At 40.4% G+C, this 17,957-nt stretch overlaps 1 protein-coding gene across 2 annotated transcripts in view; it reads right to left on the bottom strand.

Moving 5' to 3' along the window:
* LRCH1 (leucine rich repeats and calponin homology domain containing 1) overlaps positions 1-17,957 on the bottom strand; it is a 147,827-nt gene that overhangs the window by 66,665 nt on the left and 63,205 nt on the right. For both annotated transcript variants that reach the window (XM_075265495.1, XM_075265493.1), the window contains exon 2: positions 3,640-3,784. In XM_075265495.1, the coding sequence (XP_075121596.1) occupies positions 3,640-3,784 (145 nt within the window). The remainder of the gene's footprint in view (positions 1-3,639; positions 3,785-17,957) is intronic.

The following is a 17,957-nucleotide window of genomic DNA, read 5'->3' as shown; positions in this document are numbered from 1 at the left end:
CCCTCGTGTTTTCAGAAGTGCAGCTGAACTTTATCCAAGTCTGCTATGTGAAGAGTGTTTCACAGCCAGATCTCTATATACAGCGAAAAATGAGTGTGTGGGAGGAAGAAAAGGCCTACGAACACAGCTCTGGGATAGAACGTGTAGAATACTTGTACGAGGCTTCCCGTAAGCTCTGAACCCTCGGCACATTTAGCTTCTCTCTTTAATTGCCTAACAACGTATATTAAAATAATATACTTCAAGGGATTGCTGGTAAATAAAAATGAATTTTGCTAACTATTATCACTCAGGAATGATATATACCAGGGTACAATTCATGGTGACTGTGCATGTCCAATAATGTCTATAGGTTCCCGGTCAACAATAACTTGAGATATTTGAGACAGACAGCCAAAGAGACACTTATGGGTACCAGTGTCCCTTCAGTCTGCCAAGTACAGTAGTATGGGCCCAAGCCCTATTTTCACCAGATGAAATATTCAGACACATCATATATACAGTGTATATATATATATATATATATATATATATATATATATATATATATATCTATATATATGTTATAAGATTAACGCTGAGACCCCATGCAACACACACGTTCCATTGTGCTTTCACAGAGTTTTCCTGTTTTCCTCTACGGACTTTCTGCCCCTATTATACCTATGCGGAAAACATCATCATTTTGGCATCTACAATTGACATGCTGTGATTTCCAAAAATGCGGGAGGTTTTGAAAGGATGGCTTTTCTGCTGCGGAATTTCTTTTTGCAATGTGTGGAAGGGATTAGCCAGAATCCCATTCACTTTGCAATATTTTTTTTTTCAGCGGCATTTTTACTGTGGCCAAAATGCTGCATTTGCTGCTGCAATGCTGCTGTGAGGCTTTAGGCCCTATTAACACTTGCGTTCGGATTTCCGTTCGGGGAGTCCGCTTGGGAACCCCCGTAACAGAAACCTATATGCATAAAAAAGCGGATACCTATTGAAACCCGTGGACCCCATAGACTGTAATGGGGTCCGTGTGATTTCCGTTTGAAACACGTGGAGAGAAAAGTCTGAACGCAGATGTGAATAGGACCTCGGCCTCCAGGTAAGATACTTTAATAATAGAGCTTGAATTAAATTGATGATTTGGAACTATTTAGCATCCTCGTGCAATTAAAATAGTTACAGGTGGTGTATTTGCCCAACCCTTGCCACTTTTCTGAACATGACACGTGCCATATACAATATCATCTATGCCACAATCATGGTATAACTGACTGCAAGGGTGCTGGGAGGATGCCGCTAATCATGATTTATTTAAGTGCACAAATTTTGTGCTCCCTCTGCTGGAGCAGGGGCAGAAGCATATAATACATTGGTCTTAATGAATTTTCCCCTTGGTGTTTTATTGAACGGGACTGAGCTGTAGCATGGACATGCAAACAATGGATGGGAATGCTAAAGAAGAGGGATAACCCCTTTAATTCCACATGCCCTCAGAATAACATATATATGGTCTGTTTGCCTTAAAGAGAAGCATCTGAAAAATGTGTGGTTTTATCTAGAAGTAGGGCTGAAAAATGATGATACCTGTAAAAGAATTTACTCAATGTAAACGTTACATAAACAGTTTGGTTAAATCCAGTGTTAGGCTGTACATCATGATTGTTTGTGGAAAAACTCTGTAAAACCAATACATTGCGGGTGACGTGTCAAAACATACACATTCCAGGCATATTACTACAAACATGTTCTGTTTAACATCAGAATTACAATAAAATAACCTCAAACTTGTAGCATTTAGAAAACATTACCCGTTATGTAATCCTACTAGGTCACTATAGGGGCCATACTTACTGGTTCAAGGGCAGGTTAAAATAGCAATTCCCAGAAGTATACAGACTACAAGCCGCAATGCTTACAGGGAGCGCACAGGTATAACAAACAGTCACTTGGAGACAGGAATGATTGCTTAGTATTACAACTGCACACAGACAAAGTGTCCATCTTGCCTAGCAGCCTATTTGCTATGCCCATACTACATCACTGGCACCCGTCATATGGAAAAATAATAAACTAAGCAAGAATAATAAACACTGGGTATTCATGGATATTTTGGTCAACATCTTTCTGGGAAATAGTGTGTCCTGCTAATAAACACAAATTTCTGGCCTTTCTAGTGATGTGAATTGCATCCAAGGCTACATTCACATTTGCACCGGAGTCACAATGTCATCTTTAAAATGAATGTAAGATCTTCTTGATAGCCCTTATAAATCCTAAAAAAAAAAAAAAAAATGAACGGCATTGGTAGCAAGGACCTATTACATTTGTCTCTGGCTACTGAAGTGCCTACCTGGCAGAACTTGTGATATATAACTTATGTCTTTGGCAGGGAAAGGGTTAAAGAATCGTTCTGGTAAGTTTTTTGTTTCATTTATTGTGTACCTATTATCCCAATATACGTGTATATAATTCAGCAAATATTACCTTATTTAGTTATTTCTTTATGGCTAAGTTTTGTGACTCTCACTCTTAGCAGACAAAATGTACAGACACTAAGGGTATGTTCACACATTCTGTGCGGCTTTCCGCGACGGGGTGCCGATGCACTGCATCGGCATCCGGTCATAGCATTCTGAACCGGATTAGGCCCAAATGAATGAGCCTAATTGGGAGGGAGCCTTGCGCCGCTGATGCCACGGCAAGATAGGGCAGCTCGCTTCTTTTTTCTGCTACTAGCTACCGGAAAAAAGAAGCGAGCGACTCCCACTGAAGTCAATGGGAGGCGTTCTTGGCAGCGGATTTTGAGGCGGATGCAATGACCGACTGATCACTAGTATCTTGAGGTAAAATGGTGACAACATCAAACTGTCATCGTTCTTGCAGACAGCTTCATTCTTTCTGATGTGTGTGGTAAAAGGTTCTCTACAGCAAAGGTAAAAGAAAAACTAGTTGCAAAATAAATACAATCAAATATAAAGTAAAAGAAAAGATATTTATGCTTGTGGAATAATCTACTGAAAGGAGAGACGGGTCCTCCACACTGTAGACAATGAAAAGGTAAAGCCTCTGATCCCCCTACAATATGACACGATACTCAAGTGCTATATACTGTATTACATATACTGAGAAAGGGATAAATGCAATCTCATATATAGGGAATTACATGGCATTTCACCGAATGGGAGTCTACCACCTCCACCAGGCCTATTCATCTATCATCACTGTGTTACAGAGCACATTACAGTGTTAAACAACATGCCTGTGATATGTATGTCACTTTTATAGATTTGTAGAAAAATAACTTTGAAGTCTTCTTTGGAGCCTTCGGCTCCCTGGGACACTGCTTATGCCCCTCAGACCACTACCACCACTTAGTTGCATTACCTTGTTCATTGGTAGATGATCCTCCAAAAAATCTATTCTCTTTGAGCAGCAAGAGCAGTGCTTTATGGATCTGTAGTCCCGCCCCAGTGCACCAAATTGCATATGACTACAAAAGTGACACATATAATAAAGGTATATTGTTTATTACTTTAATGGGCTCTGTAACAAGGTGGCATTGAAAATGTTTGGGGGAGATGATAGACTCCCTTTAATTAATAAAATCAGAGGTCAATGAATAACATGTAACAATAATATTCATACCTTATGTTTAGATAAGTCAGCATTTGTAAATTTGCTAACGTGTCAGGAATAACTTTGATACAGTTTTGGTACAAGTTGAGTGCTTCAAGTGACACAAAATGACAAACTTCCACTGGAACCTCCGTCAACCTATTCTTGGAAAAATCTACAAGGAAAAAAACAAATATTAGCATTCCAACATGAACAGAAATATAAAATATAGACAATATATATAATTATATAAAACAAATTCAGCAAGATCCCCCCAAAAGAAAATATTTGCAGTGTTCTTCAGTGACACCAATAACACTATGTCCATGTAGTTGAGACATTCCACCTGTGTCTTTATTAGGCCACACTCAGACCTGCACTACTGCTGCTGTTCTCTGTAAGCAACCATTCCAGCCTAGGGATACACTGGGGTAGACGAAGTAAGCTAAATATATTACATTCTGACTCATGCCACAAATATTTCTTATGTACCTTTTGTACCTCATTTATTACTTGTTTTAGGTTAAAGAGGACCTTTCACCATTTTGCCCACAGGCAGTTCTATATACTGCCGGAAAGCTGACAGTGCGCTGAGTTCAGCGCACTATCGGCTTTCCCGATCTGGGCCCAGTGTGAAGAGCTTACGGTCCGGTACTGTAGCTCTTCTATGGTCAGAAGGGCGTTTCTGACACTCCGTCAGAGACGTCCTTCTTCACAGCACAGCCAATCACGCTGTACTGTGAGAGCCGGGAGGAACGCCCCCTCCATCTGCTCGCAGTACTCGTCCATAGACGAGTATGATCAGGGAGGGAGGGGGGAGTTCCTCCCGGCTCTCACCGCACAGCGCGATTGGCTGTGCTGTGAAGAAGGACGTCTCTGACGGAGTGTCAGAAACGCCCTTCTGACCATAGAAGAGCTACGGTACCGGACCGTAAGCTCTTCACACCGGGCCCAGATCGGGAAAGCCGATAGTGCGCTGAACTCAGCGCACTGTCAGCTTTCCGGCAGTATATAGAACTACCTGTGGGCAAAATGGTGAAAGGTCCTCTTTAAGGCCCCATGTTGTAGAATGGCTTTTTTTTTTTTTTCTTTTCTGTTGCAGATTTTTGTGACAATGCCAAGAATGGATTTAACAGAAGGCACAATGATAAGAAGTTCCTATATATTTCCTATTCCTTTTCAAGCAACATTTTGACAAAGTCATTAGGTCCAAAGTAAGCAAACCAATGGATTGTGTAAAGTTAGAGAAACACGTGCAACGTGACTAAGATAGTACACTAAATTTCTAATACAGCAGTGGGTCGATGGAATACATTTGAAACATCCTTTACACTGCCTGCACTAAGTTTACACTGTGTAAATACTAGACAGGACAAGTGAATAAGCTCTGGTATGTTCAGTGTTATTCATTGGTATAACTGTCAGGAGGATTTTTATCTCATTGCCTATTTGCAATTCTAGAAATATTTTTACTATACTGCATATAATATTAACAACCTCTGTGACTTAGTCTTTAAGCAACCTTGCCCTGCGCAGTAAGACTTGTCATATATCTTGCTTTAGAGACTCGAGATTTGAGCATATACTGTATTATGGAAGGTGCATCTGTAAAGAGCAAGTTGAAAGATCTGAGATGTAACAAGACATTCTTCAATGCCGTGAGTTTACCATTTATGGCCAAGGTAACATACACAGAAAGCACTGGGAAAAATCCTCATCTGAAGCAGAAAAAATGGCTCATTTACAGCGCATGTTATGGAGGGAAGAACAACATGGACTGTAAAAGCAGAACATTACTACTGGGAACGTACTGTGTGCGATATGTATGGAAAATACATTCTCGGTACTAACTGTTCATGTCTCAAGGGACACAAAAGAAGTTGCTGCCCAATTAAACATGTACCACAATGTCTGCTGACTTCTTAGTATAGAAGTAATTAAATAAAAACATATTTGTCTACAGAAAGTTCTTTCTAAGTACTGGTTGGGAGAGATTTGTTTTTGATGCTCACCAGATACAGAGACACATTGTTACACCCTGACCCCTTTCAGAAGAGGGCTGGCATGGGGATCACCATCGTTTACCTGTGGCCATCAGTTGTTATGGCTGGGATAAAACCTATCTAGATACACATATGTCCTGCAGCAGTGGCAATATGAAGCATTACATGCTGGTTATTCACATGAATGGACACCTATGTAATGTGGATCCGGAATGAGAGAAAACCACAAATCCCAAGGGATCCCATTGATTATGTATAAATTTGGGTATCCATTATTTTCCTTGACGTGGTGTTTTTGTCAATCAAAGCATGCCATTTATACCTACAGAAACACTGGTGTTTTCCGTATAGGTGTGATTGAAGCAGAAAGTCTGCAGAAGAAAACTCTGTGGACTTTCTGTGAAAAGTGATATGGGAAAAAATACAATTTTTCCCACATTGCTTTTTGGCTGCGGTCCACTAGGTGGGACTTAGCCTTAGGCACTTTTTGCACCCTGCCCAACAGGATGGTGATCTTATTGGAATAGGAGGTGGCGCTTAAGATACTATGCCGCAGGCCAACATTTTGGTACTGTTTTGTTGAAAACTAAGCCAACCAATAAGTGATGTAAAGTCAGACTGGACAGAGTAAATATGCACCAGATTTATCATCCAGCATTAGACAGTTCTGATAACGCTGGCACAGTTTAATACTGTGTGGTTGGCACCGTCTTTAGACAGTATTAGTAAATCTGCTCCAGTATGTATACATGCATAAGTGTAACCCATAGCCGTAAATTCAGGGCCAAACAACCATCTCAGGTCAATACACAATGAGAATCATCTAGCTGACTCTGAACTATATTTCAAAACCAATGGATATGTTGCAGCCTTTAGTGACGATACACAATGAGGGTATGGACAGGGGATAGAAGACACGGTTATGATCATAAACACTGAATATGTATCTTCTATCCACTGTCTTGTGCTGTATCACTTTGCTTTAGATTATCACTATTATTTTACAAAAGTTGTAATATAAGACATAATATAAGACATAATGTAATAGAAGACAGATATACAAAACATAACAGTGATTGGTAAAACAGTGATCGAACAGTGAAAAATATAGGAGTTGCTTAACAATTACACAGAATGCTTTGCTGTATGGGACATGATACCAGAGTGCATTGATATATGTGAATTAGTCCTTTCCTGCTGTATATCTATTCCCACCTATCACAGGTTACTAAATAACTGTAAATGACTGTATATAAAGCAGTATTTTCCCACAATGCTATAAAGGATGCACTTTACCATAGTTACATATTCACAACACAAAATGCTCTTCAAATAATGACCCTTCAGAAAGGGAACTAGCCGGGTCATTGTCTTAGGAGGATACAGACAGCAAGTAAATGGATGACAGCAGATGGTTTATGTGACTGAAATGGGTATATGGTTCACAGCTGTCATACTGATATTAATAACTCTTGAAAAGAATGAAGGACTATCTACACCATTTAAAAAACTTTTTTTAAAAAAAATTTAACTGTATATATTTTAGTCTAAAAATTATTCTTTATAAGGTTTTAATTCAAGTTTTCAAGTGTTTAGATGCACCACTCACTAGCAAATCCATTGTTCCCCTGTCCTTATGAAGTATGCATCCTACCGATCCATTCACACCCTATGGGAGCCACAGAGGTACCGAGTACAGCCATCACCTATCACTAGTATTCCCAAAGAGAGTGAATGAAGCAGCAGGGCGCATCAGAACAGTGATACCAGACCCAGGTTCTCGGATTGGTGAGGGTCTCAGTGGTCAGACCACACCTGATCATGAAGTTAACCCCTATCTTATCAATAGGATATAACTTCAAAACTTGCCCCTTTAAGGGCTACAATCTGGCTACAATCCTTTAAAACCTCATATTGAGAAACATACTGTGTGAAATTTCTCATTCTCTTTACGCCAGTTTTCTGTTGTAGTGGGATGATATTGAGGCACATGTTTGGCAAAAGGCCTTTCTTGCACCAAACGTACGCCTCAAGCCCCTTTCTGCCCCATTGTGGGAATTTGTGTGTAGCAGGGATACCCAGGCAGGCCGAGGCTGACTTACTAAAACTTAATTAGACTGGAAGTCAGTTCTTACCTGGCATAGTTTTCTGAAACCGACACCTCCAACAGATTTATGAAGAGGCCACGGCCTATTCAAGTAACTGGTGTGTAGCTGCAGTTCCCTGACAGCACTTAGACAGTGGAAGGGGCTGCAGCTCAGCTCCTATTAGTTGAGAAGGAGTAAACTATTTCAATGCCTGGAGGCCATGACAACAGCTGATCTGTGTGGGGTCCGGGTATTGGATCTACACAGAACAGATGCTTATGACATCCTATGAATAGGTTATCAATATGGGACATGGGAAGAAGTCTGCTAATATTTCTTTTATTCCTTGTTATTTTTTTTTTGACTTGTGCTTGGCAGTGTACTTACACAGATTCACTCCATGTTTCTCCACCACTCCAAGTACTGTCTTTATATCCGATATCAGGAGTGAAATCAAATATCAACTAATAAAAAATCATAACTGGTTACTGGTAGCTATAAAACATAATATATATGTCATAAAATAGTAGAAGAACCCGAGAAGAATTTTCTTCCTTTATGATCACCGTGACCGTGAGGTGGTCTGTTTTATTAGCATGAAATATTTCCTGACAAGGCAGTGCTAAGCACAGTAACATTTCCAGAACACATTTTACTTCCTTTATTTTAGATTTGATATATTTTGCTCATGCTAACCTGATCACCTAACTTTACTTTAGAATATAAGTTAATATTTTAAAGCATAAATTGATCATCTCTGCAGAATATTCTGGTACCGACTTCATCAATGTCATGGGCAGCGGTGCCTTTAACTTAGTGACAACTAAAGCCATGAGGAGCAGCCATCAAAAGTGACCAACTCCTTGCCACCTTCATCTGAGACCATTATCCATTTGACACATGGCAGTCACATTTTAAAGGTAAGATATACAAACAAAAAGTTGATATTTTGCATTGTAAAGGTTGGGGCGCACGTTGCGAAAACATAGCATTTTGGCTATGGCGGAAAAACTGCTGCAAAAAGCGCCACGTTTTATAGTATCTGCAAGTGGATGGGATTCTGGCTAACCTTATCAACACATTGCAAAAAAAATCTCAAGTGGAAATGCTTCGATTTCAAAAACACTCACATTTTGTAAATCACAACATGTCCATTATACCTACGGAAACACTGGTGGTTTTCATATAGGTCTGATAGAGGCAGAAAGTCAGCAGAGGAAATGTCTGCAATAGATTATTACTAGAGATGAGCAAGTAGTTAAATACTACTACTACTTACAGTCAAAGCGGCCATTTTCTTGTAGCGCGGGTATGCGCAGTCGGCTCTGCCCAGGCCCGATGCCTGGCAGAGTGAATTCAGAGCCAGAAGACACCTCGGGGACGCTGCGCGGAGAAAACTTCTAAAGGTAGGAGAAGAACCAGCGTTGATTGGCAGAATGTATAGCATTCGGCCAATCAACGCTGGTTCTGAATTGAATTTTTCCATTCGAATAGCGAGTGGTACTCGATCGAGTACGAGTATTTCGAATACCGTAGTATTCGATCGAATACCTACTCGATCGAATACTACTCGCTCATCTCTTATTATTACATGAAATGTCCCTTTTAGTGCATGTTGAGAACACAATGCTAGGAGGCTCGAGCTACAATGTATTAAAGATATCTACAGAAGGTGAAGCTCTTATCCTATTAATATTATAAATGTGAAAGTTTGTGAGTTTGTGGGTTTGTGTGTTTGGATGTTTGCATGTTCGGATGTTTGTTCCTCAATTACAGAAAAACCGCTCCACCGATTTGGCTGAAATTTTCCACAAACATAGTCATTACACTCGATTAAACAATAGGCTACTTTTCGTCACAATAGCGCACATATGTTTGTGCCAGGACCCCCACAAAACCCAAACTCACACCACCATCTCTGCAATCTCACACACTTTGGACCATAGCAAGCCACAAAATTCATATTGCCCTCTACAGCCTCGCCCCTAACCCCACACAATCTCATATACATACAGTCCTATGAAAAAGTTTGGGCACCCCTATTAATCTTAATCATTTTTAGTTCTAAATATTTTGGTATTTGCAACAGCCATTTCAGTTTGATATATCTAATAACTGATGGACACAGTAATATTTCAGGATTGAAATGAGGTTTATTGTACTAACAGAAAATGTGCAATATGCATTAAACCAAAATTTGACCGGTGCAAAAGTATGGGCACCTCAACAAAAAAGTGACATTAATATTTAGTAGATCCTCCTTTTGCAAAGATAACAGCCTCTAGTCGCTTCCTGTAGCTTTTAATCAGTTCCTGGATCCTGGATAAAGGTATTTTGGACAAACAATTCAAGTTCAGTTAAGTTAGATGGTCGCCGAGCATGGACAGCCCGCTTCAAATCATCCCACAGAAGTTCAATGATATTCAGGTCTGGGGACTGGTATGGCCATTCCAGAACATTGTAATTGTTCCTCTGCATGAATGCCTGAGTTGATTTGGAGCAGTGTTTTGGATCATTGTCTTGCTGAAATATCCATCCCCGGCGTAACTTCAACTTCGTCACTGATTCTTGAACATTATTCTCAAGAATCTGCTGATACTGAGTGGAATCCATGCGACCCTCAACTTTAACAAGATTCCCGGTGCCGGCATTGGCCACACAGCCCCAAAGCATGATGGAACCTCCACCAAATTTTACAGTGGGTAGCAAGTGTTTTTCTTGGAATGCTGTTTCTTTTTGGACGCCATGCATAACGCCTTTTTTTATAACCAAACAACTCAATCTTTGTTTCCAAAATGAAGTTGGCTTCTCCAAATGTGCTTTTTCATACCTCAGGCAACTCTATTTGTGGCGTACGTGCAGAAACGGCTTCTTTCTCATCACTCTCCCATACAGCTTCTATTTGTGCAAAGTGCGCTGTATAGTTGACCGATGCACAGTGACACCATCTGCAGCAAGATGATGCTGCAGCTCTTTGGAGGTGGTCTGTGGATTGTCCTTGACTGTTCTCACCATTCTTCTTCTCTGCCTTTCTGATATTTTTCTTGGCCTGCCACTTCTGGGCTTAACAAGAACTGTCCCTGTGGTCTTCCATTTCCTTACTATGTTCCTCACAGTGGAAACTGACAGGTTAAATCTCTGAGACAACGTTTTGTATCCTTCCCCTGAACAACTATGTTGAACAATCTTTGTTTTCAGATCATTTGAGAGCGGGCTGTCCATGTTCGGCGACCATCAAACTTAACTGAACTTGAATTGTTTTGTAGAAAGAAATGGTCCAAAATACCTTCATCCAGGATCCAGGAACTGATTAAAAGCTACAGGAAGCGACTAGAGGCTGTTATCTTTGCAAAAGGAGGATGTACTAAATATTAATGTCACTTTTCTGTTGAGGTGCCCATATTTTTGCACCGGTCAAATTTTGGTTTAATGCATATTGCACATTTTCTGTTAGTACAATAAACCTCATTTCAATCCTGAAATATTACTGTGTCCATCAGTTATTAGATATATCAAACTGAAATGGCTGTTGCAAACACCAAAATATTTAGAACTAAAAATGATTAAGATTAATAGGGGTGCCCAAACTTTTTCATAGGACTGTATACTTTACCACTTTGCCCCTCACCTTAACGATACTCCAGGAGGTTCTCTTTAACGCTCCGGAGCAGCCATGTTTGCCAACCCCCACCGCTCTGACAATCCGCGACACCACCCACCCATGTCAATACCCCTAGGCGGTCTAATAAATGCAAAAAAAAAAGTTTAAAAAAGTAAAAAAAATATATAAAAAAAAAAAAAGGATTAAAAATTCTAATCACCCCCCTTTCCCTAGAACACATATAAAAGTAGTTAAAAACTGTGAAACACATACATGTTAGGTATCCCCACGTCCGAAATCGCCTGCTCTACAAATCTATACAAATATTTTTCCTGTTCGGTAAACGTCGTAGCGGGAAAAATGGTCAAAAGTGCCAAACTGCCATTTTTTCACTGTTTTGATTCTGATAAAAATTTGAATAAAAAGTATTAAGGGGTTGTGCATTTATGTTGATAATATTATTATACATCCCCGTACACGCACGTATAAAAAAGTTACGGCTGTCGGAATATGGCGACTTTTCAAAAAATAGTTTTTTAACACAGTTTTATATTTTTTTAAGGGGTCAAAATGTAAATAAAACCATATAAATTTGGTATCCCCAGAATCGTAGCGAAACACAGAATACAGGGGACATGTTATTTTGGTTGCACAGTGAACGCCGTAAAACCAAAGCCCGTAAGAAAGTCGCAGAAATGCATTTTTTCTTCAAATCCACCCCATTCTGAATTTTTTCCCTGCTTCCCAGTACATTATATAGAATAAATAATGGTGGCATCATGAAGAAAAATCTGTATTGCAAAAATTAAGACCTCATATGGCTCTGGGAGCGGAGAAATAAAAAAGTTATGGGGTTTAGAAGGAGGGGAGTCAAAAATTAAAATAAAAAAATGCCATCGGCGGGAAAGGGTTAACTTCAAATACTTCTGTCCCAAAGTAACTATGTAAAGTTTCTCACAACACCGTATAGCAGCTCAAATACAAATTAACTTCAACACAAAAGTCTCACGTATTCTCTGAATTACAGCAAAAACAAGATACAAACTTACATTTCATATCCCATACCATATACACACTACGAAAACCTTACCCACGCCTGTATATACCCACTGCTACAATCACCGCAGACGAAGTCGCGGGTACCAGCTAGTTTCCCTATATTTGTCTCTCATATTTGATTGTTATTTTCACGCCAGTAAAAAATCTTTAGTCCTTAAAGCTATGACTGTATTTTGCTGGTTAGGACCTGTGGTTTATGTCTGGCTGCAGCGCACACATCATTTCCCACAGAAAGTTTCCCAGGCAGTTTCTGAAGAGTATTTCCTGTGCAGTAATGTAGACGTTGACATTAGAAAGAAGTCTTGTACAACAATAGTCAGTGGGATTGTCACATATCATGGGCTACAATATTCATATCAATGGGACATAAGGAGCGAACTATACTCACTGCTGAGATGTGCTATTATACTGGTATACAAAGGAGTCCTGGGCCTCTAACATGACACTTTTAAAATGGACGCTTGAATATTTACAGCTGATATTAATATTCTGTATTTTTCCTGTATCTACCATCAAGACTTCAATAAATTTCCATTTTTTCGTAGAATAAACCATGATTCCTCCTGATATACCCCATAGATTACATGTACAGGTACATTACAGGTAAAAAAAATAAATAAAAATACATCATTGCTGTTCTATAAATTTGGAGAACAATCCTTATGACAATCTATTCCAAAGCATTTAAGGGTATATTCACAAACAAATGCCCCTGTGTGAGGGGTCACTTTCACACCATTAGGCTGGGTTCAGACAGGATTTTTTGGGCTGGATCTTGACGCGGAATCCTCGTCAGAATCCAGCTAAAAAAATGGGAGCCGGTCATTTCCTTTTGTCATGATTGGTTTGTTCCCACTCACGAAAAAAAAGAAGTGACCTGCCCTTTCTTCAGGTAGATTCCGCAACTGATTCAGTCGTGGACGTCCGCCTCATGACACTCCCAACTAGTCCCATTCATTTGGGCCTAATCCGGAGCCGAATGCTGCAACTGGATGCCAGTGCACTGGATGAATTTTAATTTAAGGGAGGAAAATATTCATGAACTTACTAAAATTTAATTTTTACATTTTTGCTTCAAAAGCAGATATCATTTAAGGGTATATTCACAAACAAATGCCCCTGTGTGAGGGGTCACTTTCACACCATTAGGCTGGGTTCAGACAGGGTTTTTTGGGCTGGATCTTGACGCGGAATCCTCGTCAGAATCCAGCTAAAAAAAAACGCCTCCCATTGAAATCAATGGGAGCCGGTCATTTCCTTTTGTCATGATTGGTTTGTTCCCACTCATGAAAAAAAAGAAGTGACCTGCCCTTTCTTCAGGTAGATTCCGCAACTGATTCAGTCGTGGACGTCCGCCTCATGACACTCCCAACTAGTCCCATTCATTTGGGCCTAATCCGGAGCCGAATGCTGCAACTGGATGCCAGTGCACTGGATGAATTTTAATTTAAGGGAGGAAAATATTCATCAACTTACTAAAATTTAATTTTTACATTTTTGCTTCAAAAGCGGATATCATTTGTAACAGAATCGATTATAAATTTACATGATGAAAAACGTAAAAGGCTAAAAGTCTATAGAAGATTTACAGCTGCCCTATGTGCGTCCGGTCGGTTAACAATTCAGGTGACAAATAGACTCATGTCGGGTAAGTAGTGATAGTCAAATAAAGCAAATTTACTTATTGCTGAAAGCGTGAAATATGTTTGCCAGACATCTGCTCCTGAGTGATTTATGTAGACACGCCAGGACAAACCATAAGAAAACAGGTTTTTAGTCTATGAATAAACATGTTAAGAATCTTAATGTTATGCTCTCCTTAGAAATGAACAACTTCCAAAGTCTGCATCGTAAAGATGCCAAGATGCCCCACCGGCATAATAATAGCTTACTATGTGCTGGTAAAACAAAAAGAAGACACAAGAGATGTTAGAATATTTGAATATTTTTGTGATTTTGCTGTAATTTTGTTTTGCTTCTATAATCTTTAAAAATCAAAGGCTACGTTCATACCACATTTGTGCCATACAGTACAGTGGAGGCATACAAGTCTTACATACTGCTACAAGAGGGTGGTACTGTAAGCCTTGGAAACATACAAGGTATGTGTAGATAACGGGGTACACAAGCAATGATCAAAAGTGTCTCAGGCCGGAAACGCCGCGATTCGCCCGCGGTGGAAACGCCGCAGGAAATATTGTGGCGTTTTACAGTATTTGCAAAGTGGATGGGATTCATGCGAATCCCATCCCCACTTTGTGGAAAAAATTGCAGCCCGGACATGCTGCGATTTCCAAAACCGTTGCGGATTTGAAAATTGCAGCATGTCAGTTATATATACGGAAATGCCAACGGCTTTCCCATAGATATAATCATAACAGAAAGTCCGCGGAGGAAAACTCAGCGAACTTTCTGTTCAAAGCGCTGCGAAAAGAACCGCGATGCGTTCACGCCGCAGTTGTTCCTGTAGCGCTTTAGCGCTGCGTTTCCAGCCCGTGGAGCCTTAGCATAAAACACATCTGATGCAAGATACGTACAGCAGTTATTTTCAGCACAAACTGAGCTACAATTTTTTGCACAATTGTCTTATCAAATCTCTCTTGGTGTTTCTTTGACAGAACAGAAAAGTGCTGCTTGCTACATTTTCATCTGGGTCATAAAAATTGTATACACTTGTATATAAGTTGTTCCAAAACAAAGAGGATGAGAACAACACCCAGCAGTATAGTTGTATCCTGTTGTTGCAGAACACATTTTTGCATAAATAAAACCTATACCTCAACTGCATGGAAGTAAGATTGTACAAACCTAACCTTAAGGGATAGTTCACACAGGGCAAAGTGGTCAGGGCTTGTTCACACAGGGCAGATTTTGATGTGGAATCTGCCCCCTCACAATAGAGGTCTATGTAGACCACTAGCGGAGTGGAAAGCTGCGACGGAATGTGTTCACGCAGAACGCCATGTGAACTAGGCCTCAGGATTTTGATGCGGAGTCCACGTCAAAATCCTGCCGCCTCCCATTGAAATCAATGGGAGCTGGTCGTTTCCTTTTTCCGTGAGCCGGAACAAACCGTGATGCAACGCAGCAGCGACGGAATGTGTTCACGCAGAACCACGTGTGAACTAGCCCTAAATTGTTTCAGAATTTAACTTTGGGAGGTCTTTTCCCAAGACTACAGTATATAATATATATAAAATGTAATGTAAGGGCTAGTTCACACGGGGATTCCACATGTGCACATTCCGTCGCTGCTGCCGCGACAGGATGCCGATGCAGTGCACGGCATCCCGTTGTGCCTTTCCACTCCGGATTAGGCCCAAATGAATGGGCCTAGTCCGAAGGGTGCTGTCACAAGGCGGACACCACGGCTGAATCAGCCGCGGAACCCGCCTGAAGAAAGGGCAGTTCGCTTCTTTTTTCCACTAGCGGCAACATTTCAGAAGGACGCCAGCGTAGGAGCCGGAGACAGGTAAGAAACAGTAATTTTTTATGTTTTTATTCCTCCGGGTCTCCGGTTATTATACTCTGGGGTCTGAAAAGACCCCAGAGTATAATAATTGTTTATGGGTGTCCACTATGGGGTACAATACTGTGTGCAGGGGACACTATTGGCCATAATACTGTGTGCAGGGGACACTATTGGCCATAATACTGTGTGCAGGGGCCACTATGGGACATAATACTGTGTGCAGGGGCCACTATGGGACATAATACTGTGTGCAGGGCTTACTAAGGGACATAATAGAGTGCGGAGGAGGGGGTTGGTCGAGGTCTTCGACGTCTGTGTCGGTTGGGGGGGGGCATGTCAAAAGTTCGCCACGGGGCCACGCCATTCCTAGTTACGCCACTGAGCATATACATACATTACAATATGATTTGTAAGTCAGTCATGCAATCCAAGTAATTTTACCAACTTTGGTAAAATAAGAACATTTAATTCCCTATCCCAGACCACCCTGGTGACCACCTAACACAAACCCTGAACTATTAGGAAGATTTTGATTAGAACCACTCCTTTTTCAGCGTAAATTTGCTGAAATTATTTCATTTCAGAGGAAGCAGTTGCTACCAGGTTTTAGAGCCTCAAAGGGACCAAAGACTACTGTCTGGCATCACATGTGTGGGAACTAAGGAGCAATATGGCAAAGCTGTGGACATTTACATCCCATCTGCATGTCTAAGACAAGTGTAATAATTCTAGTTGCAAGAAGGGCCAGAATTTTGTAGCTGGCTTTGAATGGAGGTCAAAGAAAGGATTAATATTGGAAGCAATACTGTGATTACCAATCCTGTGCAATACAAGATGAGAAGTCAAGGACAATAAATCCCAGCACCTTCACCGATGCCAACTTCTCACTCCGAGGAGACGGAACCAGGAAATGACAGGTATGCTATAAATCAATATAACTAGTCTTAAAACCTGGATAACTAGTTCATAAACTGATGGAGCTGCTGAAAGCGAACACAAAAAAATATCCTTACAAAAAACAAAGCACTTGTGATGTAGCGTTCTACCATTTCAATAAAAGAGACCTTCTAACAAGAAACATCCTGCAACCTATGTGGGTTATTTTCATACAGAAAGAATAGCCTTGTGATGTGTATAACCTTTCTAGTGTAAATCAGAGGATGCACAATACAGCATGAAAGCCAATGTGACATAGAAGGGAACTGTTCACATGTGATCAGATCTGCTTTATATAGTTTATTAGAACCGAGACCTGTTCTTCTTTGATGTGCGCACCAAAAATAAGAGTAAAAATACATCAGCTAGTGTACATATCTGGATCATTTGGGGTTTTTTTTTTTCAACCTTTGAGACGTGACTATGAAGACTCTCCTTTGCGCTGCAGTTACTTCTTAGCCTTCAAGGGGGTATCCAGATTTGTAAATCTGTCAAGGCTATGAATATTACATTGGTAGAGGTCTGACTGTCTGAAGTGTGTGAGCACCATGGCCTCCTCAAACAGCTGGACAGGGAAAGCCACAGACTCTTCAAAACAGCTGATCAGCAGAGGTGCAGGAAGTTACAACCCCTACTGACCTGATACAGATTATTAATCAAAAAAAAAAACAAAAAAAAAACGGGGAACCTCTTGACAATACAACAACCTCCAAAAACTGAGATCACAAAACACCCTAAAAACCTGACGTACCATTTTCAGTCTACTGGTCAGCTATTATGCAGAACATAGTTCAATAATGAGATCAAAACTGTATCGTGTACCTGCAGATCTGTGGATATAAGTGCATTGCACTAAAATACTTCTCTTCCAGCTTTTCTTTTAATAAGAATTGTATAACAAACACCAGTACACAATACTCTATGCCATTGCCTAGAATTATACACCACTAATGTATTATAATCATAATCCTTTTAATGCAGTATAGAGTGCAGGCACATACATGATCGAGCTCAGGCCAGTGAATTTTCTGGGTGCCCTACAAGTATTCCATTACAAGTTCTCTGCTGATAACAGACGACTAGGGGGAAGGGCTCAAGGTAGCTAAATACCCGCTTGTCTGTCCAGGACTAGCATTATGTGAAGGGCACATATATTGGGAGAATGTTTGCTTGTAGTTTGGTTGGTAGCT

The sequence above is a fragment of the Leptodactylus fuscus genome, chromosome 2 (genome assembly GCF_031893055.1).
Source record: "Leptodactylus fuscus isolate aLepFus1 chromosome 2, aLepFus1.hap2, whole genome shotgun sequence".
Taxonomy (NCBI): domain Eukaryota; kingdom Metazoa; phylum Chordata; class Amphibia; order Anura; family Leptodactylidae; genus Leptodactylus; species Leptodactylus fuscus.
The sequence above is the reverse complement of the archived record's forward strand: the minus strand, read 5'-3'. Positions and strand labels throughout refer to the sequence as shown.